This window comes from Phalangium opilio, unplaced genomic scaffold (genome assembly GCF_054372755.1).
Source record: "Phalangium opilio isolate 3A_F unplaced genomic scaffold, DU_Popi_V2 ptg000042l_1, whole genome shotgun sequence".
Taxonomy (NCBI): Eukaryota; Metazoa; Arthropoda; class Arachnida; order Opiliones; family Phalangiidae; genus Phalangium; species Phalangium opilio.
The window spans coordinates 5,950,526-5,976,563 of NW_028324166.1; the positions used below are offsets into that span (position 1 = coordinate 5,950,526).

General features: G+C 35.8%; 2 protein-coding genes and 2 long non-coding RNA genes across 4 annotated transcripts; 2 read left to right on the forward strand and 2 right to left on the reverse strand.

The window, feature by feature from the left end:
- Positions 1 to 1,395: 1,395 nt before the first annotated feature.
- LOC149678676 (cytochrome P450 4C1-like) lies at positions 1,396 to 7,388 on the reverse strand. The gene is made up of 10 exons (XM_089835920.1): positions 7,187 to 7,388; positions 4,217 to 4,415; positions 3,672 to 3,892; positions 3,536 to 3,605; positions 3,311 to 3,470; positions 2,924 to 3,115; positions 2,210 to 2,383; positions 2,089 to 2,155; positions 1,710 to 1,889; positions 1,396 to 1,653 (listed from the first exon to the last, which is right to left on the reverse strand). Exons 1-10 carry the CDS (start codon positions 7,386 to 7,388, stop codon positions 1,493 to 1,495), a joined length of 1,626 nt encoding a protein of 541 aa, XP_089692046.1. The 3' UTR covers positions 1,396 to 1,492.
- Positions 7,389 to 8,940: 1,552 nt separating this feature from the next.
- On the reverse strand, positions 8,941 to 9,897 carry LOC149678677 (uncharacterized). Its single transcript, XR_016366280.1, has 2 exons — positions 9,634 to 9,897; positions 8,941 to 9,560 (listed from the first exon to the last, which is right to left on the reverse strand). It is a non-coding gene; the product is annotated as an uncharacterized LOC149678677 (long non-coding RNA).
- A 7,090-nt stretch (positions 9,898 to 16,987) lies between these two features.
- LOC149678678 (uncharacterized) lies at positions 16,988 to 17,616 on the forward strand. Its single transcript, XR_016366281.1, has 3 exons — positions 16,988 to 17,258; positions 17,347 to 17,367; positions 17,425 to 17,616. It is a non-coding gene; the product is annotated as an uncharacterized LOC149678678 (long non-coding RNA).
- A 503-nt stretch (positions 17,617 to 18,119) lies between these two features.
- On the forward strand, positions 18,120 to 25,537 carry LOC149678679 (uncharacterized). Its single transcript, XM_089835921.1, has 8 exons — positions 18,120 to 18,320; positions 18,376 to 18,476; positions 18,539 to 18,705; positions 20,292 to 20,390; positions 20,457 to 20,565; positions 21,333 to 21,402; positions 21,496 to 21,550; positions 25,394 to 25,537. The coding sequence occupies exons 2-8, from the start codon at positions 18,473 to 18,475 to the stop codon at positions 25,535 to 25,537; spliced, it is 648 nt and encodes a 215-aa protein (XP_089692047.1). The 5' UTR covers positions 18,120 to 18,320; positions 18,376 to 18,472.
- The last annotated feature ends 501 nt before the right edge of the window (positions 25,538 to 26,038 follow it).

Here is a 26,038-nt window from a genome sequence, read left to right on the forward strand (position 1 = left end):
CGTTATACTTACGTCCATTATACATTAGTCCGGTTATACGTTATTCCAGTTGTGAAATTTGGCGTTATACGTACGTCCATTATACATTAATCCGGTTATACATTATTCCGGTATAGAATTTCGCGGTTATACTCTAGTCCAGTTATACTTTATTCCAGTATTGGCTTCTGGGTCATTATACTTTAGTCCAGGAATGACATTTTATCATTTTGTCCCTTCCCCCATTATATATTAAGACAGTTATACCATAATGTCCTTATGGTTATACTTTATTCCAGTTTTCAAATACGACGTTATACACTATTCCAGTTCGTTATTATGCCTTATTCCCATTATACTTTATTCCATTTATACTTTATTCCACCACCCCATAATGGGTATCAAGAGCAAGTATTTTAGCGCCATCTACCGTGAAGTGTTATTACAAATATTTGGCCCCCGATATGGCTAGCGCCCCTGAAAGTTGTTTTCTGAGTATGGGGTTTCCGAATTCGTCGAATAGCTTAAACTTAGTTTTTATCTTTTCATATACTTATCGGAAACCAATGATTCGTGATTAAAACTTGTAAAAATTAAATTTGGTTAAGTTAGGTTAGTAATATTTTATAAATCACTTGACAAATGTTGCGCCTTTTCCAAAATATTGATGTCTATCTTCATTGACTTCTCAAATTATATGTCTTTTCCAAAAAATTACTGTTAAGTTAGGTTTGGTTAGTAGGACATCTCTTCCACTTTGGAGCGGTTATACACTTCAAGTATATTAAAACGGCTGGCTTAAAGTGTTTTCATGATGATTATAACATAAAAAAATAAATAAATATTAGCAATTGGTAATATTATGTCATATTTTGCTGATTTATTACTATTTTCAAGTTATATTTTTCTTACAAGACTTAGTTTTAAAATAATTATTTAGATTTTAGAAAATGTTTGGATCTAGTGTTCATTTTACGTAGGTCTTGAATTGTTTTAAGTTAATTTAATTTTTGCTAGCAAATCTTTGCGTTCCCGGGATTTTATTTATTTAAATTCCATCGGGAAAAACCCGAAGTGCGGGTTTTTCGGTGCAATGGGGTTGTCCCATTGGATCGAATCATAAATTTGCCAATGTGCGGGTTTTTTTGGTCGAATGGGATTGGGTTCGGTTGATTGGGATTCGGCGCAATGGAAGTGAACCATAAGCATCTCTATTCATATGAATTCAAGTGAATCCCGATAGATTCTCACACATTTAAAATAGGCCCAAGTATATCTTAAACGAATATGCTACATTCAGTAAATAATATCGATAAGTTCAGTGCATGCAATTTAAAACTGACACATTTTAATATAATTCCCTCCAAACTGTTAATTTCTGCGAATCCTCTTAAAAATTAAAAGACGTTTAAATAATTGCGAAAAACAAAATATAATTTGTAATTCAAACTACCACAAGGACTAATTATTTTGTAATTTCCAAAGATATAAGAAATTTTGAAATGTACTTAAACTAATCCCGTTGAAAGAGTTTAATTCTATGTCCAGGCACGGGCCTCGACACCATATTGGGGGCAAAGGTCACTTTATCCAAGGGATCCAATGATATCCAAGAGAAGTTCCGAATCATACTCGCCATAATCGTTTTCTCTTCGTTAAGCGCAAATTTTTGACCTGGAGGCGTAAAACACTTTAATATTGGTATTAGATAACCTTGTTTTAAATATTACCAATGCAGTTTCTGGGTCCAGCGGAGAATGGGATATAACCGTATGGATGTCTACCAATAGAGTTTTCCATGGTAAATCTATCAGGGTCGAATTTATTAGGTTCTGGATATAAATCAGGATCTCGGTGAATGACCGCGATGGCTACGAAGCAGTTTGTACCTTTGGGAATCACGTTCCCGCCTAAATTTAGAAATTTCATTACAGTTAAAAATAAGATTTAATTTCTGTTCATGAAGCTAAAAATCTGGCCATTTTCAAAGGGGCTGTTCACAAATTTTTTATCGTAGAACCAGCAGCTTGAATAATTGTTAAAACAGTAAGTTTAAGTTGCGTAAGAGGAAATATACTACTTAAGCATAAATAGCACTAGTTCATTTACACATCGGTAAATCGTCTTCCAATTTTCGACCAATGAATGGTACAGAAGGATACAATCTTTGCGATTCCTAAGTTATTCATTAATTTAAAATGAATTTTCAAATTCCAAGTACTTCAGTTACCTTAATGACGCATTCGAGGTATTTCAACTCTTTCAACTCTTTGTCGGTGATACACGCCTGTTTATCTTGACCCAAAACACTAACGACTTCGTTGTAGGCGCGCTCTTGGATTTCTGGATGATGGCCCAGTAAGTACACGCACCAACTTAAACCAACTGCCGTTGTGTCATGGCCCTTTCAAAGAATTACAACTTTTCATGAACAGAACAAAACCTAATATTTAAAACATTTCAAACAAAGACGTAATAATAATAATACCAGAAGGGAAAATAGAGAATGGCACTGATAACAGGATTTTTCCCAACTTCAAATTGCCTTTTCTACCCTGATTGGCTAAAAATCCTCTGCCGTTATTGGACCATTTAGTGTCATGCGGGGGGTACTTGTAGAACCGAATAAAAGTTGAGGGTGTAATCTGCATTCCTTAAATGAACTTTGCTGTAGCTTCGTGAAGCTGAATCAGGCTATTCACACTGTAGCAGAAAACCTGAGAGGAAGGCTAAAACTTTTGAAACCTAGGGACTATGTTTTGAGTAAGTTGGTTTTACTTTTTGTAGTTGCGCTATGTCTCAGGGTATTTTTGAGGCTGGTCGGACTGACGTTATAATCCTGTACCCATATCTCTTATTATTCCGTTCGGATAATACTAATATCTAACCTTTATCTACGAAGGGAAACTTGAATACTAGGGATATAGTTCAGCACAATACTCACTTCAAACATGAAAGTATCGACTTCTTCTTGGATGTCACCTTCAGAAAAACTCGGATTTTTAAAATGTTCATCTACGAGGAGATCCAAGAAAGCTGATCTTTTTTTAACATTTAAATCGTCGGAAGTTCCAACGTCGGTAGCATTGTCCTGTGTATTTCCAGTTAACCTTTCGTTTATGCGACTTTTTATGATCTAATAGTATAATTCTCATGTCAGGATTAAAACTTTCAAAAATAACTTAAGACGACACAACTTTGATTAATTTAGATGAGTGAACTTGAGTTGAGTAAACTATACTTGGGACGTGTGAGCAAAAGTTGGAAATATTGAATTGGCAAATTATAAAATGATGACTGACCAATTTTTGTTGACTCAGGTAGTTGAGTCAAAAGTCGTATCGACTAAAAAGGCTTTACTAACCTTTTTCGTGAAATCGTGGACCGTTTTTAATGAAGAATTATAATGTCTACCAACTGGAAGCAAGTTGAACATGAAGTCACTCCAATGAAAGACATTGATTGCTCTCTCGATCGCAATTTTACTCATGCTAGAAGAAGAAATAACCTTGAACTTTACCACCAATTTTCATTACACCGAAATATGTGAACATACTCGTGCAAACTTTGAACGTATGGAGAGTTGCTATTATTTTGCGCGTCGATATTAACTCCCATGGCGGTTTCTACAAACGAAATTAAAAAATAATTAATAAGCCTCGCTCAAGAATAATTTATTTTTTAATATTTGCCGCATATGATGTCAAGAGTGCACATGGTGACGAAATGTAATATATCAATGTACTCCTTATCGACTTGTTTCGACAGATGACCAACTAAGGCGTGGCTATTTTCATTGATGACCGATTGAAATTCGTTAAGAACTCGAAAATGAAACGAGGGGGTCAACATTTTTCTACGTTTCTTCCATTTTGCCCCAGTACTGCGGGAAAACGTAATATGAAAAGTATAAAAAAGTTAATATATGAAAAGAAAAACTATAGTTTTTTGAAGCTGAGCGCCAAAATTTGGAAATTGTTTGGTAATTCATAACGATAATTTAACGGTAAATTACCCTTCTAAAATTACTGTATGTTATAATGGGTAATTTGCGGCGGTATTTGGTAAATCGCCGGTATGTTCATGAAGGTAATTTAGGGAATATTGTTAGAAAATCTCGAATTTGCCTTGAACATTTAGGTATATTAGTAAAGTGCTTCGACTTTGCCAAGCTGCAGTTACAAACTTATGGAACGTATCTTATGAACTTACGCTGTACTAAATTAAAATTAATTACCTCGTGAGTAGTCCTAAACCCAACCACGATTCGAAGAAATTATAATCAGTTGATTTCGTGATTTCCTTGGTACTGCTCAATAAAACTTCGGCTAAATCGGGCTTTATTATGAAGTAATATGAAAAAACAGAAACTGAGAGTTTAAGTAAAGACTCCTTTGGGAACAAGTGTTTCAATCCAAAAATAACTTGTTGAAGTCCTAGAAAAAAAGTAAAAACGTTAAAATTAACAATATGTAAATAAATAAATAAAAATTGATAAATAAAAAAAGAAAAAAAGGGAAAACAATATTCACCTCTCCGCGCAAAAATAAATAAATTAGTGGAACAAGAACGAAAGGTATTTCGTATTAACTGTAACCATGAGTGAATCAAATACTAGCTCCCTATAAGTTACTCAGCCACACTGGCCTAATGTATCCAGCATTTTCTTCCCGCCAAAAATGTGTTACCAATATGCGACCCCCAGTGAGAGAAAATAACACTACTCTCGGCGCTTACGTATTTCCAGTAAAAAAACCGGAAAATGGGATCAACCAATGAAACTTCGAACTAAAAGGTAGTTAGTATAAGCAGACGACGTTTTTAGATATGTTGTGATTGTTTGCGGACGGTTCACAGTCGTATTTTTTCTTTGAAATTATTTTAATGGGTCAGGGTTGGCGCAATTAAAATGGCAGAATTTTGGATATTTTTTGGCAAAGCCCAAATGAAAGAAACTCATTTAAATTATTATTTAATTTATTCCGTAGGCAACGTTCAGGCTTCAGAGGCAGAGCTAAACAACAACTTAATAGTCATCTCGAAAACCTTACTAAACTTTTTAATAATGCTTCTAAAAGAACTAATAGAAAAACTTAAAGAAAGGCCCAACCCATTTGTAACGAAGCCTGTTGTGAAACCAAAATTATTTTTAAATAATCAAAAGAATGAATGTGGCGCATAGAAACCAAAACCTCCAAAACGTTAATACCATTTGGAACTATCATTCATCAATTTCAAGTTCTCGATATATTAATTTCAAAGCCCTAAGAGAGGGCGCCGTCTACTATCACTTTCACCCGCCTCCCCTCTTCTCGACTATTCGGAAGAAAATGCTGGATACATTAGGCCATTGTGACTGAGTAACTTATAGGGAGCTAGTATATGATTCACTCATGCTGTAACTAAGTTGCCTTTAAAAGTTTCAATCCATACAAGCTGAATAAAGCTTGTTTAAAACGTTCATATCGAATTAAATGATTAGTTGCGATAAGATTCTTTAAAATGATTAGTTGCGATCAGACTCATTAGAATGTATAGAACTTGTTTACTTCAAATTAAAATGTTAAAAATATTTAGAATGTTTGGAACTTGTTTACTTCAAATTAAAATGTTAAAAATATTTAGAATGTTTGGAACTTGTTTACTTCAAATTAAAATGTATAATATATTCAGAATATTTAGAACTTATTTCAAATTAAAATGTTTAAAATATTTAGAATGTTTGGAACTTGTTTACTTCAGATTAAAATGTCTCAAATATTTAGAATGTTTAGAACCTGTTTACTTCAGATTAAAATGTTTACAATATTTAGAATGTTCAGAATTTGTTTACTTCAGATTAAAATGTTTAGAATGTTTAGAACTTGTTTACTTCAGATTAAAATGTTAAAAATATTTAGAATGTTTGGAACTTGTTTACTTCAGATTAAAATGTTAAAAATATTTAGAATGTTTGGAACTTGTTTACTTCAGATTAAAATGTCTCAAATATTTAGAATGTTTAGAACCTGTTTACTTCAGATTAAAATGTTTACAATATTTAGAATGCTCAGAATTTGTTTACTTCAGATTAAAATGTTTAGAATGTTTAGAACTTGTTTACTTCAGATTAAAATGTTAAAAATATTTAGAATGTTTGGAACTTGTTTACTTCAGATTAAAACGTTAAAAATATTTAGAATGTTTGGAACTTGTTTACTTCAGATTAAAATGTTTAAAATATTTAGAATGTTTAGAACTTGTTTACTTCAGATTAAAATGTTAAAAATATTTAGAATGTTTGGAACTTGTTTACTTCAGATTAAAATGTCTCAAATATTTAGAATGTTTAGAACCTGTTTACTTCAGATTAAAATGTTTACAATATTTAGAATGTTCAGAATTTGTTTACTTCAAATTAAAATGTTTAGAATGTTTAGAACTTGTTTACTTCAGATTAAAATGTTAAAAATATTTAGAATGTTTGGAACTTGTTTACTTCAGATTAAAATGTTAAAAATATTTAGAATGTTTGGAACTTGTTTACTTCAGATTAAAATGTCTCAAATATTTAGAATGTTTAGAACCTGTTTACTTCAGATTAAAATGTTTACAATATTTAGAATGTTCAGAATTTGTTTACTTCAGATTAAAATGTTTAGAATGTTTAGAACTTGTTTACTTCAGATTAAAATGTTAAAAATATTTAGAATGTTTGGAACTTGTTTACTTCAGATTAAAATGTTAAAAATATTTAGAATGTTTGGAACTTGTTTACTTCAGATTAAAATGTTTAAAATATTTAGAATGTTTAGAACTTGTTTACTTCAGATTAAAATGTTTAAAATATTTAGAATGTTTGGAACTTCTTTACTTCTGATTAAAATGCTTAAAATATTTCGAATGTTTATAACTGGTTTACTTCAGATCAAAATGTTTAAAGCAGTTAGAACATTTGGAACTAGTTTACTTCAGATTAAAATGTTTAAAATATTTACAATGTTTGGAACTTGTTTTCTTCAGATTCAAATGTTTAAAATATTTAGAATGTTTATATCAGATTAAAATATATAGAATATTTTGAATGTTTATATATCGGTAAAATAACCTCTAACCGGTATATGCTTTAACCGATATGTCGGTTTATGTGCCACATCGGTCACCGATACCGATACCGTATCGGTTTGTGTCCATCACTAGTAATTACACGAATATATAAAACACTTACGTATATTTCTAGTGTATCCGTGTGGACACTCTCCCCAGAGTATTGGTAAATTTCCTAAAATTGGGTACGATTTAAGACCGGCTATTTCATTAGTTGAATATTTAGACGTTGATATTTTGCTAACGCTTAACTGGTAAATAACAAATATAATTGATACAACTCCTACGAGTTTAACGACATCAAATAAAAATATCCAATCCATTCTCTTTGGAGGTTTTTTTAAAAGTAACTTTTCTGTTGCTAAACACAAGAAAAATGATCCTAAAATCTTTCCTCTTATTAAAACTACTATAATAAATGTTTTTCGAAATTTCTTAAAAAAAATATTTTCCCGGTTTCATGCACAGTGCAGCGTGGCTTATATATTCGATGAAATACATTTACTTTATGTTACTATCATCAGAAGGGAATAAGAGAGAAGGGAGACATTAGAGCCTGCTATGGTAAAGGGAGTCCGACCAACCTCAAGAAAACCACGAAAACTTTGCGCAAGCACACACAGCTTTTAACCAATTTACTGCAAATATAGTTCTTTAAGTTCTCCGCGGTATCAGGCGGCCTATTTTTCTGCTAGATTTTCATTCTACAAAGGCTTAGGGCTGTCGATGTTTCGTTCTTGTGTAATTATATCAAGTATGCATTTTATTGAATTTAATTTTTATTTTTTAATATTAATTCAGAATAATTAGTTTTCATCTATTTATTACCTTCAAATTATCTGATTTTGGTATGTTCTCAATTCCCGTGCATCTAAATTAATTGCACAGCTTGATTTCGTTTATGAACATGAAATTTGGCCATTTTTATCTTCTTCAGTGTAAAGTTGTAAACAAAACTACATTTTATACGTCAACCGAGACGTCGCCTTCTTATCTGACGTCACAGCTACGACAGAAGTTAGATGTCCAATCAGTGAAGGGTAGTCGATTTGAGGTTAGTAAGACTGTTGTTACGAGTGTAAAGCATTATGGAGATATAAAGTGTATCCCTTCTCTCTTATTCCCTTCTGCTATCATTTCACAATCTGGTTTACCTTGAAATATTCTTGTGTAAATTGTGTAACAGTGCAAAGACCTTCAAAGATTAGTAACAAATATATCAATCACTAATTTTTGGATGAAAACGTTTTATTCTTTCGAGTCCTTGTATTTAAAAGTCTTGACTTACTTATAATTAACGCTCAGACCAAACCGCTTTATTTAGGAAGCTTAGTTTTGCAGTGACGTTACGTTATGGAAGAGTTTTTGAGTTTGCCTCCAAAATAAACAAGTTGGGACAAAACTATAAACCTCTCCGACTCGAGACGAAATTAAGAGGTTTTTCTTAAATATTTAAATAAATAATTATTTTAATCGTCATTAATTTGCATTAATTCTAGTTAAATCGTTTAAAGGAACTCTATTCCTAAAATAATTTAAAACTTATTTTTGACGTTTGAATTCAAGCGTATGCCTCTTTAACAACTTTTGGAAATTAAGGGTATATAAGGCGATTGATTCACTATAAATGATAAGAAAACCAGCAATTGCGTGAACCTTTGGTGGAAGCCCTACCATTGGAGGCTAGACGTTTCTCGTAACCCTTGCCGATCGCCCCATACTTCTTAATCCTAACGATGTAGGCCAGGACAGATAGGCCAAAAAAGGGCTTGACCTAGAACATTTGAACATAAAGATGAAAATTGGTACATGTGTTGTTTTTGACCCAACAAAAAATATACTAAAAGTCCCCTGCTGTAGAGCGCGAGCTTTCGCCGCCATCTTGGAAAATGGCCGCCGGGAATTACAGCTACAATGTATTCCACGTTCTTCGTCAAAAATTATGAAAATTGGTACACATTATGATTGGAACCACATGAACATCATGGCAAAATTTTACAACTCTGTGTTCAATAGTTTGGTCGCCATATTGGAAAATGGCCGCCGTGAATGCTAGGTACAGTATATTTCACCATGTTGTTGGAAAATTATGAAAACTGATAGGTATTATAATCAGAGCTGTGTGAAGCTCATAGTAAAATACTGAAGCCATTAGTCAGATAGTTTGGCCGCCATGTTGGAAAATGGCCGCCATCAATGCCATTTAGATACAGTATATGGTTCAAAAATTATGAAAATTGGTAATTATTATGTTGAAGACCGTCTAAATATCATACATGAATATTGAAGACGTGCTACTGATAGTTTGGGCGCCATCTTCGAAAATGACTGCTCGAAGTGCCAAATATATTACCGATATATAAATTTTTTCTATATTTTTTTATTGAGTAGATGATTTTCATGAACGTATAAAACGCCATAAAAATAAATATTTTCGAGTCTAAATTATCGACCCATCTTCAAAAATGGTCCCTTAAATATTACTATCCTAAAATCTGGAAAAAAGAAAAGGAAAGCCATATTACTCGGATTTTGGTTATGAAAAACCGTTTTATATGTGGTATTTACATTCTAGTGTCGTTAAGGATTAGTTTTAAGACACATTTTTTACATTTCGTTCATATTTCTCGTCCACCTGAAGATTCTTTATTACGGCTTATACCTTGAAAATGACCACACATTGCCCAGCAAGCTAATACAGATCGTCTACATTCACAGTTCTTTATACAAGATGTTCTGCAGACTGTAGGTACAAATAATGAGTGGAATAAGTTCATCTGATGCCGGAAGGAGAATGGTGTGAATGGGTCTTCTACTTTCGTGATCGCGAACCAATCCCCACTGTTCGGGATTAAATCGTTTTCTAGCTGTTGTTGGACTTGAAGATACGCTCGGAAAGAATGTAGTTTTGCGGTGTCGGTCGTTGGATGAAGCTTAGCGAGATCAAATGAGGACTTGACAGTATATGTGGCAACGGTTCCATTATACGTGTAATATCTACATAAATAAAGCGTGACGTGCCAATTATCACCCTAAAAAAGCGAAAAGAAATCTCTCTTCGGCAGCAGCTATGGCTTCCCTAGATGCAAAATGGTCATTATAAAAACGCAACAAATTTGTAATATGTTGATTATCTGTCATTACTTTAAACCACGCCTTATCATAACCACACCCAATTACAGCACGTAAATGAAAGAAGTGTTCTCTTAACCTTTTTAATTCAAAGGACTGGTCGTGGCGGAGGGGGCCCGAGTTTGGTGTGACGGTTCGGGAGTTCCTTGGGTTCACCCTTGGTTCAGACCGTTCCTTGCCCCATTCCGTAAAGGTTTTGCTGGGCCGTTTCGGCCCCACCCAGGTGCTGCCTTGGCTCGCCCCCGCTATTGGCAAGCCTCTAGGGGTCGCGGATACTCTATTTGTTTGGGCCGTATGGCACTTTTGTGCTTGGAGAGAACTCCCCCGTCCCCTCGAGCCTTCTGCTGCTTTAATCCTTCCCTGTCACCCACCACCCTCTGACTGGGCTCGCCGCTGACGGTGTCCAGCTTCTGTCACTTGCTCAAGTGGCGTTTGTCGGTCCCACTGGCCGATCTCGTGTGCCATGACGGCGGTTCCGCAGGTTCAAATTGGAATATGATGGGGAGGGGCGCTGTTAAGGCCCCCAGCTATGTGTAGCGCCTATTCAAGGGTTGTGACATGCAATTATTATGAAAAATCTTCAGGATGACGATGAATATGTATGAAATGCTAGAGATCTGTCTAAATTCTAATCTTAAACAACAGTAGAATGTATAAACCCCATATTAAATCATATTCTCTAATCAACATGTTGAGAATAACAGCTTAGAATAACTTTTCTTTCTTTCAGAATTTAGGGCTATGATTTTCATGTGGCCATTTTTAAAGATGGCGTCGATAATTTCGACTTCGAGATATCCATTTTTTGTTGTTTATTACGTTAATGAAAATCATCTATTCAAAAAAGGAATCTCAAAAAGATTTATATATTTGAAATATATTTAGCATTTCCAGCAGTCATTTTCGAAGATGGCGCCCAAACTATCAGTAGCACGTCTTCAATAGTCAAGTATGATGCTTAGACGGTCTTCAACATAATTATTACCAATTTTCATAATTTTTGAACCATATACTGTATCTATATGACATTGATGGCGGCCATTTTGCAACATGGCGGCCAAACTATCCAATTAATGGCTTCAATATTTTACTATGAGGTTCACAAAGCTCTGATTGTAATACCTATCAATTTTCATAATTTTCCAACAACATGGTGAAATATACTGTACCTAGCATTAACGGCGGCCATTTTCCAATATGGCGGCCAAACTATTGAACACAGAGCTATAAAATTTTGCCGTGATGTTCAAGTGGTTCCAATAATAATGTGTACCAATTTTCATATTTTTTGAAGAAGAACGTGGAATACATTGTAGCTGGCATTCCCGGCGGCCATTTTCCAAGATGGCGGCGAAAGCTCGCGCTCTACAGCAGGGGACTTTTAGTATATTTTTTGTTGAGTCGAAAATAACACATGTACCAGTTTTCATCTTTATGTTCAAATGTTCTAGGTCAAACCCTAAAAGTCCTGGGCTAATGGGAGTAGAAGCCATAAATATCTTTCTGCGAACACGTTTGCTACGATTTGCCAACTGCGAACGCGGTGACAGACACAGACAGACACGCCAGATAAAAATGGCTGACATAAATGTGAAACACTTTCCTGGAGGAATAACCTCCGTCCGTTTCTTCTGATTTCAATGTCATTTAGTAACTTGTTTTGCTATATCCTATTGACGAGTTCCATGGGTTTTTGGGTTTCAGCTTTCAACCATAATGTAAAACAATGGCCCAATGCAGCTTTAATATTTTCCAAGGGTTTGAAAATTGGTCAGAGCGCAATTTTAAATTAATATTTTAAAACACTTTGGACTAGGATGAGCAATACCATTTACACCAGGAGCCCAGGCTTCTTGACGGACAAAGTGCAGTACCAAGTAGCCTGGTCTCCTGTTGTAAATGGTATCAATCCTCCTAGTCTGAAAACTATGGAATTAAAATATTTCGAAAACGGAAAATCAAATATTCTTTTTTAATAAATGATCAGGTTTTAACGGTGTTACCTTGTGTTGGAATATATATGTAGCTCGTGACTAGCATTTTTATTTTGTAGAATGCGCCGAGAACGCCACCGTGAGAATAGTAATGATGCCGTTTTCTTCAAAAATTGGTTAAAGCTCATTTAAATTTCTGCTATAAGTATTTCCAGAAGTAGGATAAGGGACTAGAAGTAATGAGGTAACCAAATTCTTCACTTGGCGAAAGTGAATATTCTAGATTACACACCAACGTTTGGCCCTCTGGTAGTGGTTTCTGTGTTTTCCCTCCAAAACGTGAGACGCTCGTGGCGGTAGACAGCCGAACTAGATTCAAGCACAGGCGTCCGGGTTCCACGGCTTTAGGATGAGGGGAAGGGGATAGGAAATCTTTTGGAACTCGACCAATTTTTTTCTCTCTAGTATAGGCGCGATGGAAGCGGCATAAAATCCTCAAATTTCTTCACTAGTGCCAGGATCTATTACCAATGCTTGAGCTCTTTACTTCTAGTCTCATCCTACTTCTGGTATTTCTCAAAACACACAACATATATACGACAAAAACTATTGTTTTTATAGACAGTATAAGGATTAGGTATGTATTAGTAATTCCAAAGCCAGGATATTGACAGCACTCCATATAGAGGGAAACACAATTAAACGGTAGGATAAAACTACCCCATTGACAGCCCTCGAATAGCTAAGACACCCAGCATGTCGCGATGATAAAAAAATAAAAAAAACTAACAAACAGTTTGGAAAGCTGCTCAATTATCTGAGATTGATAAGGTTATAAAAAAGTGTCTTTCCAAGGTTACGTTAGATTTGGGATTAAGAATTCGGTTAGATAACGATTGGGAATGGACGGAACATTATATCGGGGCCTCCTGTCCGTCGTGTGAAATGTTTTTTCTCGATTAGTTTCGCTTAGTAAAAATTGGGAAACCAAAATAAACCTGTCCGAGTTGAGACGCAATTAAGATATTCTTTTTACCTCTCCGAGTGACGTATGTCACGGAGAGGTTCTAATTTCGACGTGTGTGTGTGTGTGGCTGTTGTTATTGACTTACACCCCACGTGACCGCGTTCGCAGTTTCCAAATCGGAGCAAACGTGTTCGCCATTTCCGAACTGCTTTCAAAAGTCACGGAAATGGCTCCTCTACTTGAGTTCTCACACCACCATCTTCTGATCTTTGTCCATCCCACACGGACACCAGTCTGTACATACTGGCTTCTAATCACCACCATCTTCTGGTCTTCGTCCATTCCACTTGGACACCAGTCTGTACATACTGGCTTCTAATCACCACCATCTTCTGGTCTTCGTCCATTCCACTTGGACACCAGTCTGTACATACTGGCTTCTAATCACCACCATCTTCTGGTCTTCGTCCATTCCACTTGGACACCAGTCTGTACATACTGGCTTCTAATCACCACCATCTTCTGGTCTTCGTCCATTCCACTTGGACACCAGTCTGTACACCTGGCTTCTAATCACCACCATCTTCTTCTCTTCGTCCATTCCACTTGGACACCAGTCTGTACACCTGGCTTCTAATCACCACCATCTTCTGGTCTTCGTCCATTCCACTTGGACACCAGTCTGTACACCTGGCTTCTACTCCATCGTCATCGTTGGGTTTAAGACATTCGCGGCACCCTTATATACTACCTATTTGAGTAAGGCAAAGCAACCGGAGTATGCTTCATTTCAAACGCCAATATTAGTCAAGTCTCTCAAGAATGTCTAATTGTTCTTTATCAACGCGATGTAACGCTCAATAAGGCGAACAACTAACGAAGAAAATATTTAATATTAATTATATTTATTTTAATATTTAAGATAATCTAGTTTCTCAACTCAAAATTAAAACGGAAAGAGTTAAAAATTAGCCTATGTTTTAGTCTGTGTGTGTCCGTCCGTTAGTGCACCGCGTTAGCAGTTCGCTTTGTTTTGTGGAAAAAATCCTACAAAACCTTAATATTTGGTTTTCTCATAATGTATAATTAATATATGGAAATATTTTTCGTAATTTCGATGCCTTTAGTGGTTTTGTAGCTATAAAGCTCTGTTTCATTTTGATATGCCAAGAATATTTTTTATTATTATTATTTGAAATCGATGTTTATATATTACTTAAGCTATACTACATCTGTTTATAGCATAATTTTTTCTAAAGTGATTTCAAGACGAACGCATCTATATTGGTCAAATGAACTTTTATTTGTCAATAGGCCTATCGAACCAAAAAGTAAACGCTTGGGTTTGGTTTTCGTTTCTGTAATACAGAGACATTAACGGTTCAGAGTGAGCCGAAAGTTAAATACACTTTTAAATAATTAGGCTTAGACTTTATAATCATGGTGGAAATCTGGGCCGCGTTCAGAAGAGCTCAGCGCTGTTAGCAGTGTCCTACAGAACGGGATTTTGTTATTGAATTTTGACGTCACGGTGCTCAGCGCTGAGCCAGCACGGTCTTCAAGGAAAATAGTCGGGTTTTTGGATAACGTGACGTAAAACGCGTAGTTCTCAGCTTGGCGAAAAAAGCATGGAGGAATTAATACAAATAGCTCTTGCTGATTATGATGGGACTAGAGCTATTTAATTAGCGTGAAACAAGTTGATCACGCGAGAAGTTTAAGAGACATGTTAGTTTCTAATTTTAATTATAAAAGTTGTTGTTATCTATCTCTTAAAATATGTTATCATACAATTTTTGTTAAGCCTTGGTACCTTGCACGCTTTATTGCGCTAGCGTCATTTTTAAAACACCGATGACCGGAGAAAAGCTATGACGACAGAGCTCACAGGTAAACGTTTTCCAAATCCGCTGTCTTTTTTGGTGAGCTCTGCTGAACGCAGCCCAGATCAGAGAAAGGTCTGATCGCAATCGGATTATAGCTTCGTGTTTTCATGCTTTTTATGGTGCCCATTTACCTTCAGTGTGTGTGGCCACAAATTAGCTTTGGTGTTATGTAACGTTAACAGTCATGTTGACAAACGAGAGAGAGAGGTGAAACGAGAGGATAGTGTTTACATGGCAACCCTGTTGTGAATATGGCTTTGAACATAGAGGGTATACAGTTGAGGAGTAGAAAATTGGGCCTTTACAAACACGTAAAGGTAATATCCCCCCAAAGTTTTATCTCTTCATTTCCCGTTTTTCCCCCATCGGATGATTTTAATGTGTACAAGTATATCCTTATTGGATGTAAAATATCGTCTGATTTACAGTATATTTGCTATGCTTTGTATACTGCTTTAATATTTCATAAATTTTAACTTCACTATTTGCTCATAAAAAAAAAGAAACATTTCCATATCTGGGTAAATAAGTTTGTAAGTAGTCCTCTTCTAGACTCGGAGAGGTAATATTTTGGTTTTCCCAACTTGTTTTAATAATTAAATAAACATATTTGATGTTATTTATTTTAATCATCATTAACCTACCTTAATTCCAGTAAAATCATTTTAATCATCATTAACCTACCTTAGTTTTAGAAAATCATTTTAAGAAAGTTTATTTCTAAAATAATTTTAAACATAGCTAATGTTGACGTTTGAATTCACACGTATGCTTCTTTAACAATTTTTGGAAATATAAGGCGATTTATTCACAATAAATGATAAGAAAACGTGAACATCAAATTTCGTGAACATTTGATGGAAGCCCTGCAATTGGGAGGCTAGACTTTCTCGCAACCCTACCCGATCGCCGCGTACTTCTCAATTCAAACGATGGGAGTAGAAGCCAAAAATTGCTTTGTGCGAAGACGTTTGATCCGATTTGCCAACTGCGAACGCCGTGACAGACACACACAAAGACACCACCAGTGTAAAACCTCTCCGTGACGTCATCGTCAAGATGACCCAAGGGCTGGGCCGTAATAGTCGTTATCTACTTAATTAGCACACACATTAAAAGGTAAGAACAAGAAGTTATATCAGAGAGAAGGTATAAGATACCTTTGTATTCGCGCGCCATAGTCCGAGTCCCCCTTTCAAAATACAAGGGGGGGACGTAAAAGGAGGCGCCGGGCTATTTCGCCTCTCCCCAGTCGGAAAATATGACTGTAATTTTCGTCACTCGCGTCGTCGCGCTGACGTGAGTTTTCAAGAACCAATGAGATGCTGGTTGTAAATTAGAGACGGGGATTGACTGCGGACCTACGTTTGGACTGGAGATAAAGCTGGAAATCTTTAGAATTTATACCTTCTCTCTGAGATACTAGATATAACTTCTTGGTAAGAAATATTTAACAAAATGCTACTCATACATTTACTTACTGACTTCCGATCCCGCAAAGCTGTCGTCCCATGTTAACTTCCCATAAGCTCTAATACAGGCAAATTAGTGTCATCCCATTCCCATGTTAACATTGACATTGGGGGAGTAGAAAAGGATATGACAGTTCTAAAACAGTGAGTGACATACTCTTGCAGTATAAAACAAACTCGTTCGACATCGCTTACATTTACCGCTTGCTGTCTATTGTATAGGCTAATTTTGTTCAGGGAAGAAAAATTAGCTGATTAGGGATATTTAAAGGTATAATATAAGCGAGTCAGGGAACGAAAGTACCTACATATATTCTTCATGCTAACACTTTTAAAATTAAAAAATGTGAAATGAATACTATGTCCTCTAATGTGCTCGACAATAATGCAAAATTTCACGATGAAATATTTTGCGCAAATGTAATTTTTGTGAAATACTAATAGAAGTAATTTCTTCAAATAACTGATGTTATCACAAGGGAATGAAAATATTACATATATTAAATTATCAACTTTCATAAAAAAAATTTTATTATCAGAAAAAGTCGTTACGCCACTATGTTAACACGTGCAGCCGAAACATGTTCTCAAATTATTCCTAGTTTCGGCATCTACCAAATAAGCCTGGCATAAACCAAATTTTTCCGGAACCGAATGTAAAAGGCGAAAATTGTCAGAAGAAAATGTATTTATAAAAAAAGTCTATTTGATTGTCACGGAAGCAATTCGCGGATGTTTGTGTCCCATGAGAACGAGACAGAACGAAGTTAAAGCTGTAAAACATCTGGCACTCTACTTTATGGTACGTAAACCAATGTTCAAATCTTAATGTTGCTATATATCTTTTGGCTATGAGTTATTAGTAAGAAGTCTGGATTTTTACGGTACAGACCCACTTCAAGATTCAGAAGGTAACTGATCAAAACTAAAGCATTTGAGCACTTTGATTTGATGAATTAACTTTATAGGTTGTGACTTGAGTCCTCAATGTATTACAATTCACCAAGTGATTACGCGCCCAGACGTTATCGTCGGTTCTTATATTATAACTCTAAACAGAATTACCGTGGTACAATTAAAAAAGATGAATCTAAAAAGAAATTACCAAAAAGAGAAAAATCACATGGATTTCATAAAATTCTTAACATTGTAATTATGAATTAATTAAATGGTCGAGCATAGAAAATATGTCATTAAAATACCTAAAATTGTTTTATTAAGGAGCAATACCAAATTAATAGCACAAATAATTTTTGAATGTCCTTAGGCAAGAAGAACAGTTTATCTATCTCTGTGCGGATTTTGTTTAGTATTCTTCGCTAACCAAACTCTTAATTTTTACTATCAGTATACGGACTATCCTATGGTAGTCAACGTGGAGGTCGTGTTCCCAGACGAAGTGGTTCTACCAGCAGTTTCAGTTTGTTACAATCATCCGTAAGCAAACCATCAATTTTTACTTTTTAAGGGTGAAAAGCAAAATAGTCCATGAATTACGCTATGCACTGAAACGGTTTTGATAATGATCCTATAAAATGATGAGGACAATATGTTTTCTATTCTACTTCGTCAATTGTTTCTCTTTTGGTGATTGGGTTTTTTTATATCAGAATAATGAAATCCAAACTGTGCAATTTACCACGTTACAAGGATACTTGTGAAAAAAACGACTTTTCAGTAAGATTTCTCACACTTTAAAAAAACCACTAAACACTTAACAATATACACATACGTAGGATTTATACGGAGTTTTTCAAAATTTAACCACGCAAGAGCTTCATTATGTTCGTATTACACCAGAGTTTTTATTTAATTTCGCGAATGTCACTGGCTACGCTGGTTACGAAGAAAAGGATATACACAAGTAACTTAATAAACACTGTCTTATAATGGAGTATGATTTGTAAATGTTCCTTTAGGAATGCTTCCTGGTCTCACAGAGGTTTATATTCTTGTTATACCATAAACAGTCAGTGGCATTTTTCTCCATTAAGGCGGGTTAGAGGAGTTAGACAAATGCGTAAGTTTAATCTCGGAGAAGTTCAAATTAATTGAAAATATTTTCAATGCTTATCACTATAGTTGACTACTACTTCTCGATACAATTCGAAGAAAATGAAACCCTTGGTGGTGATGAAAGGCCGCGTCAAGGCACAATTTACATACACAGCCCCTTCTCTATTCCATTAGAAACGGAACAAAAAACTCGTGTTTCTCCTGGAAACTTGTACGAACTTTTTGGAACTAGGGTAAATATAACAACCACAAAATAATATTAACAACTGCATGTGTAACTTTCTAAAAACCTCGGATCATACGTTGAATCAGGGATCTATGTAATTTTAGAAGTATAGAGAACGGTTAGTCTTTTCTTCAGTATAGAGCCCCTCTATTCAACACGTAACGAAAATTTTAAATGATCTTATTGGCTCAATTACACTGCCTTTTTTGTGACGGGAACGGCAAAAAACGTAGTTCCTTAGTTTTTACCTCTGTCGCTATGACTGCCTCTTCTTTCATACCCCCCGTTCCGGTTATGGGGGTCGTGGACTTTGACGCACGCCCATTATACCCTGTTCTCTATTCCTGATTCTAAAATGACATGAATCCATGGTTAAACATATAAATAGTACTACTGCGCCGACACTACGCATAAAAACAAGATGGTTTAGCCCATAATTAAGCCACATAGTTTACGTACTCTCGCTATCCCAACTACAATAAGTATCCTTCTAGTGAAATATCCCCTAATATACCGGTCAGGGGGAATAGTTTTTCAATGGCTGCTTGGCAACGTGAATGACGTGTCGCCAACGCCCGTTACTTAATTATTTACTAAAACTATTACCACTACTACTACCACTACTACTCGGGAAAAACTATTAGTCCCATGCATCAATACCTTGTAGCTTAGAAGAAACCAATAGATCTATGGGCAAAATTGCCAAAGCGCGCTTCTATAGAATCCTCGCAGCGTTTCTATATCCTATTCCTCTCTCTTTTGAATCTCACTCAGAACAGCTCGGACCGCTTCTATTTCCTAATTTTCTCTCTATTTGGAGCTCACTCAGCACAGCTCGGACCACTTCTATAAACTATTCCTCCCTCTTTTAGAGCTCACTCAGCACAGCTCGTAGCGCTTCTATATCCTATTCTTCTCGCTATTAGAGCTCACTCAGCACAGCTCGTACCGCTTCTATATCCTATTCCTCTCCCTTTTGGAGCTCACTCAGCACAGCTCGGACGGCTTCTATATCCTATTCCTCAATCTCTATATTGGAGCTCGATCACTAAGCACAGCTCGGACCGCTCCTATATCCTTTCGTTCTCTGTCGTACCATCTCTGTCTTTAGGCACCGGAATATTACAATTATAGCATTACAGGTAATCGTTTTAGCACTGTTAAAGTTTCCTGTTTGTGTCATACTATTACAAGTAGTACTATTATTGTAGTAAGGATTACTGGTTATCATTTGAGCACTATTAAAGTTAGCGCATCGAGTGGCTACTCTCTCAAGTTGTCTGCTTGTGTTGCAATTATAAAAAGAAGGTAAATTATTCAAGTGAACATTGTGGGTAATAATTTCAGCACAGTTAAAAACAGCGCATGGAGGGGCTATTCACGCAAAATTTCTCTACGCATGTTGAGTACGGTACGATGTGGCTACTATTATGAGCCCAACCCTGTCTTCATCTTGTTTTGAGGACTTTTCCGAAAAATCACGCGGAATTTTTTTTAACGGGTCCGTGAAACTTTGGTTGTTGAAAGCCAGGCTTTAACTTTGCACTTATAATGTTTTCAATTTTTAATACAGCGCACTTTGTTTTTTTTTAGAATCAAATTTTGTTGTTGGAACCACCGTACAGAACGGCTTGTAGAAATTATACCAAAGCCTGGATCGAAAGTAACTTTACCAAACCTTTAGGGAGATACGTAAGTGTGGACTTTCTAAAACGTAAACGATGGAGTCTTGATTAATTCTACAATATAAATGCGTAGAATTGCTTGGTGGGGTGTCGGAAACGTCGTCTCATGGAGCGTTGCAAATGTGTACCAGCCAGATTTCAAATACTTACGGAAAACGCTATAAAATGCGTCGGTGATTACTGTAAGAATTATCCTTGATAGCATAAGTCTAAAAGATATGAACATATCTTATGAACTTAGGCTGATAGTAAAGGACTCTTTAGTAGCGTATTTTGTCTATACTCGAGCCTTCATTCATAAATAAGAAAAGTTATTGTTTCACACTTCTCGAAGCGTTTCATAAAAAGATTTTCTTATAGATTAATGCCAGAAAAGGGAAAAATAGAAATTACCAAGTAGAAAAATTCTGTTTAGTAAAATATGTTAAATTATTCCAAAAATGTGCAAATAACGCCATTATTATGAAACAGCCTACATGTAATTGCTTTATTGAAGTAAACAGTTTTCTCCCAGTGTTACCAGAATGTTGGTGAACCAAGAGATTGGACAGAAAGTCTAGAAATTTTGTTTGAATAGACTATCCCATTAAATATTTGCAGAGAAAAAACACTCAGGACAGAGGCCACCATATTAGGCTAGTTCCTTCGCGCAAAGAGGCAACTCCAGACGAAGCTTGAGTTAAAGACTATTTACTAAAACGAAATTTTACTTGACTAATGATCAACAACACTCGCAGAAGCCTTAAGAGAATTCAATACCCTCAATAATCTAATAAGTTCTAGAAAGAGATCAAATAATTGCCCATAAACAACGCCATTTATAGAATATTACACAAGGGAGAAACTTTATGCGACTCAAGGGGATCTTTAAAATGATTAGTTTGCTCGAAAATAAATAAGAGTTAGACTCGTAAGCCATGCACTAAATTTTATTTTATTTTTTATCAAGCCTATTGCTATAACGATTCTGACACTCAATACCTCGACTCTTGCAATGAAGAATGTCCCAATAGATGCGAGTAAGTTTGCATGGGTTATATTTCTATTGATTTCTTTCTTCACCATTTTCATCAATTTCCCATGATTTCTAATGTTTTTATCTTTGCTAATAGCCTGGAAATGTACGATATGCAATCAGATCGGTTCGACTTGGGACCATCACAAGCGGTAACAGTTTTGTATATACTCATTAATGCCAATAATGAATGACCGTTTCTTAATGAGCGCTATTTCTAAATTTAAAAGCCTTTACATCAGCCATATTTTATTCGTTACCAGTTCGACTTTCTAAAAGCAAAGGCTGACTCCATTGACAGCGTGAAACATGATTTTTATTAACACAGCTGGCTACGCTTGCTATAAAGGGTGTCACTTGTATGAGCAGTTCCCTTAATAGCAACCGCGATTTCATAAAAACAGCGGCGTTGTTCAAAACTGCTGTTTTAGAAATAGCGGCTGCTGTTTTGGGAAATATCAGTTTTAAACTTGAGTTTTGAACAATTTTGAACTCTACAGTTTACCTTATACCTATTAAGTACAACAGGATGATCATACGCAAACCTAACCTTGCCTGACGTGACCTAATACTATTCGGGTTGGAATAACAAAACTAAACTGATCTTAATACTGTTAGATTACTAAGGGTAAGCGTAATGACAATAGAAACAATTGAGCCGAGTTTCAAAACTGATAACGGATTTTATTGTGAACATTGATTTTAGTGATAACGAGCTTTATATAGTAACAGTAAAAAATAACATAATATAAAATAGATCAAAGAGGTTGTTTAGCAGGCTTCGATTTTTAAGGCGCTGTCACTTATCTCCAACAAATACTACTGGGGTTCAAATAGCCAAACCTAACCTAATAGAACTCATAAACGGATATCACATCTTGGTTGTACTATTCTATTGGCAACTGCTGTAGCGGTATGCCACGTTTACGGAAACCGCTGCACAGGGCACTGCCGTAAGGAGTAAACTGCAGTTTCGGGAAACCGCTATTTGAGGACCGCTATTATATGATCGGGCAGTTCCCGTATGAGGGCTTCCCAAGTTCCCACTACATTCACCCCATATATTAACTCTCATTCGTTCCGGCAGTTGGAGTGCAGAAGATTAGCCAGAATGGCATCGGGAGCGCCACTTAAGCATTTTGTTGATTTTAACTTCCACTTTTAAAAACATAATAAGATTGACGGATTTAGCACCATACACGACTTTATCAATGCTGCAATAGTAAATATGGATTTAAAAGTTAAAATATATATATATCGGGCACTTAGGGTACAACTGAAAATGAAGCCATAATCTTTGCGCAATGCTAAGCGTACCAATAAGATCGCCCCTCCCCTTCTACTGATAGTGCACACCCAAAACGTTTTTAGACACCATAAGATATGACAATAACTATTTCGATCGAATGCAATGGGTCAAGGAAAAATTCTATCAGAGTGCATTGCATAAAATAGGAAAAAATAAAAACTTTTCGATTATTTCTTAATGCGTTCGATCGACTGGCAGAAACGATTTTGATTTGAATAATTGGACCAATTTTTTAAAACTAGTTATAGGCAATTATTGGCTGGTGTAATAGGTCGTTTAAGAAAAAGAGCTATAAAATAAAATATTTAAATTTTCCTCAGTTGCAATGTTTCAGTGAAAGCTGGTGAGTTTTTTTATGGAAGTTGACTACACGAGACTGATTCATCCTTTTTTGGCAGCTACAATTTTACGAATACAGACGACAAGGTTATTTTTCATATGTATTTACTTACGTATAGATCTTTAATTTACAATCATCAACCCAAATTCGGTGTAAGAACATTTTTTCAACGATGATAAAATAACTAACACCGGAAGTACGTAGCATATTTCTCAGACGTAATTCAGTAGCATCAGTAAGCCTTGCTTTAGAACCTTTTCGTTTTCTTTCAAAAGACCAAATGGTCCCACATCTATGAAATTAAAGCATATACTAGCAAACAAATGTTTCTCAATGTTTCAAACGTGACGCCAGTGGCGGCGCTACATTAAGGCTAAGTAGGCTATAGCCTACCTGACAATTAGACAAGGGCCCCAAAATTGAGGAGGAGGGGCCCAAAAAACCTCAAAAACTGAGCAATGAAAGGAGCAAAGTTTGGTAGTAAAATAGCTCCAGCTTAATCTGCTATGTAGAATGGTAAACATTTGTTTAAATTCCGTCTCTAGAGGCGACTCATCGCCTCCCAACCCCACACAGCAAAGACAGCTCCATTCACAGTCAGTCGATGAGTCGACTTTAGATGGGAAACTTTTATAAGCATTACCAGCCATAGGGTAAATGTTCAAAGTTGTGTGTAAGAAAAGAATTTTATGGCACTTCAGTCTGAACAAGCATAGTCTCTTAATGCAACGAAAGTCTCTCATAATGTAAAACGCTTGCTTAGCAGGCTGCTCTACCTGTTCATTGAATATAATAGTGATGCCACGAATATTCGGCTACTATTCGGTATTCGGCCTATTCGGCCATTTTTTTTCGTATTCGGTATTCGGCCGAATATTTCGTAATATTCGGCCGAATACCGAATCTCCAATCATGAAGGAAAAAAACGGAAAAATTACTCAAAAATTATTTATTTCAATAACAATTTTTACTTTAATATTTATAATCTACCAGTGGTAAGTTGTGACGAATAAAAAAAGCATATAGTGAGACGATCTACTCGCAAATGAACCAAAAACCTAAAGATGCTATAGACGGGTCCTATAGTGTTAAAGAGAGCGCGTTGAAAAATCGTAACTTCCCCCTTTTCATTCCCTCCTTCCCGAGTTTATCACCAACGTTGAAAGCTTCCGCTCAGGCGCGCTGTAGCAGAGGCGGTAGAGAGCGGATCTAAACAGTGTATCCCTCTCTCTGCTTGCGCGCCAATATTGCGCAGAGCAGTATTCGCGTTACAGCTAGGGCTGAGAGGAGTGGAGAGTTTTCCCACGTGACCCTACATTTCGCGTAGCCATCTGCCTATTCACGTCACCATTCCATACCCTTCTTCTTCCATGATGAGACCTGTCCCATTGCGGTCCGTGTGGGGGATGTACTTTTTTCGCGGAACGGGTTACAGCTCATAACCGGTTTCGCGCGAGTTGCACACATCTCACGCCCGAATATTCGGTGGCCGAATATTCGGTGCTTCGGCCGAGAGCATGGCCGAATATTCGGTATTCGGTATTCGGCAAAATCAATATTCGCGGCATCACTAGAATATAAGTAGCTGAAAATAGTTATCTGGTGCGCAAAAGAGTAAACAAAAACGGACAAGGCAATCAGACATTGAGAAACAAGGAAAAACAATGAGAAATTTCTTTAAAAGAAGCAAAACTGATTTAGAATTAAGAGGTAAACGTTAAAAAATTATATATTAATTATTATTTATTTTTAATTGACTTGTGATATTTAATTAGAAGGGGGTAGAAAGATGAAAAACCCTGCTAGGGGCCCTAAAACTACCTTCAGCCTATACTGAAAAAAATTCTGGCGCCGCCACTGCAAACGTCTCTGCAAAGAGATCTGAAGAACGGTGACTTTTTCGATTGAACCAAAATCAGATTCTTCCGCACCCAAATTTCCGAGTTCCCATTCATTCGAAACGCCGCACCTTTGGCGGTTTTCAAAAATTGCGGACGGAACCAGTACTTAATGATAATAGAATATTGAGAAGTGTCCCACAAAGCGGGGTAAATGTAACATAATTCTGACCATCATCAGAACATTTAGAGAAAGGTTACGAAACCGAATCACATACGAATTATTAAAAATGTCCATCAAACTTTAATCGTTAAATTGAAAGTTTTTTTGTTACATTTTTCAAACGCACTTTTCGTAATATTCCAAATCATTGATTTGAGAGGGATGATTCGTTAGAAAAACAGTTAAATGTGCTAAGTACTTCTGGTTTCAAATGATAACTATAAATTTATCACTGCAACAGCAGATTTCGGTTTCTACATAATTATGTGACTTTATTATTAATAGACGATGGAGATTTTTGGACTCATCGGTGGCAATTTAGGCATTTGTCTTGGTATGTCTATCCCAGCCATTTACAAGTTACTAGATCACTGGATTTTTCTCGGTTACTTCAAACTAAGAGGGATATCGAATGACTTCGAGCTCTGAAAAAAACAACCCTCGTACACAATACTGATGTACAGTACGCCGCCTAATTCACCGTGATTAACCAGCACGAAAATTGGACAAAACAGCTTTGACCCTGCATCTAACATCTTGAACTGACTTTGTACAGCGAATAACGGTTGTACCATAATTTATAAAATAATTAAAATATTATACTTAGTCATTGCTGTTAATGAAACTTGGAAAAGGCACAGCTTCAATAGATTCTTGTTAATTTAAAAGTATTCCGAATCGTAACTCCGCTATAGTTTTTAAGTTAAGATGCGTGAGAAATTTTAGAGAAAATCTGTAAATTTTTCGTTTAACATTACGGAAGGGTGTCAGGTCATATCTTACAAGGGTCTACCGGCCCTTTAGAATATGATTTCATACAAGAAAATCAGAGCACCCTTTTTTCAAAATGACTCATTTATACCATTTTTGGAAAATTTCGAATCATTAAAAATATTTGAACTACGCAATAAAAACCAATTTTCTCCTATC

What these genes read in the sequence shown, in the direction of transcription:
- LOC149678679 (XM_089835921.1), top strand. An exon ending in GAATGTCCCAATAGATGCGA is followed by an intron (nt 21,403 to 21,495) that starts GTAAGTTTGCAT and finishes CTTTGCTAATAG; the next exon opens with CCTGGAAATGTACGATATGC. An exon ending in ACTTGGGACCATCACAAGCG is followed by an intron (nt 21,551 to 25,393) that starts GTAACAGTTTTG and finishes TATTATTAATAG; the next exon opens with ACGATGGAGATTTTTGGACT.
- LOC149678676 (XM_089835920.1), bottom strand. Translation starts at nt 7,388, where the DNA reads ATGGATTGGATATTTTTATTTGATGTCGTTAAACTCGTAGGAGTTGTA. An exon ending in TTTTAGTCGATACGACTTTT is followed by an intron (nt 3,116 to 3,310) that starts GACTCAACTACC and finishes TTATACTATTAG; the next exon opens with ATCATAAAAAGTCGCATAAA. An exon ending in TCGATACTTTCATGTTTGAA is followed by an intron (nt 2,384 to 2,923) that starts GTGAGTATTGTG and finishes ATTCTTTGAAAG; the next exon opens with GGCCATGACACAACGGCAGT.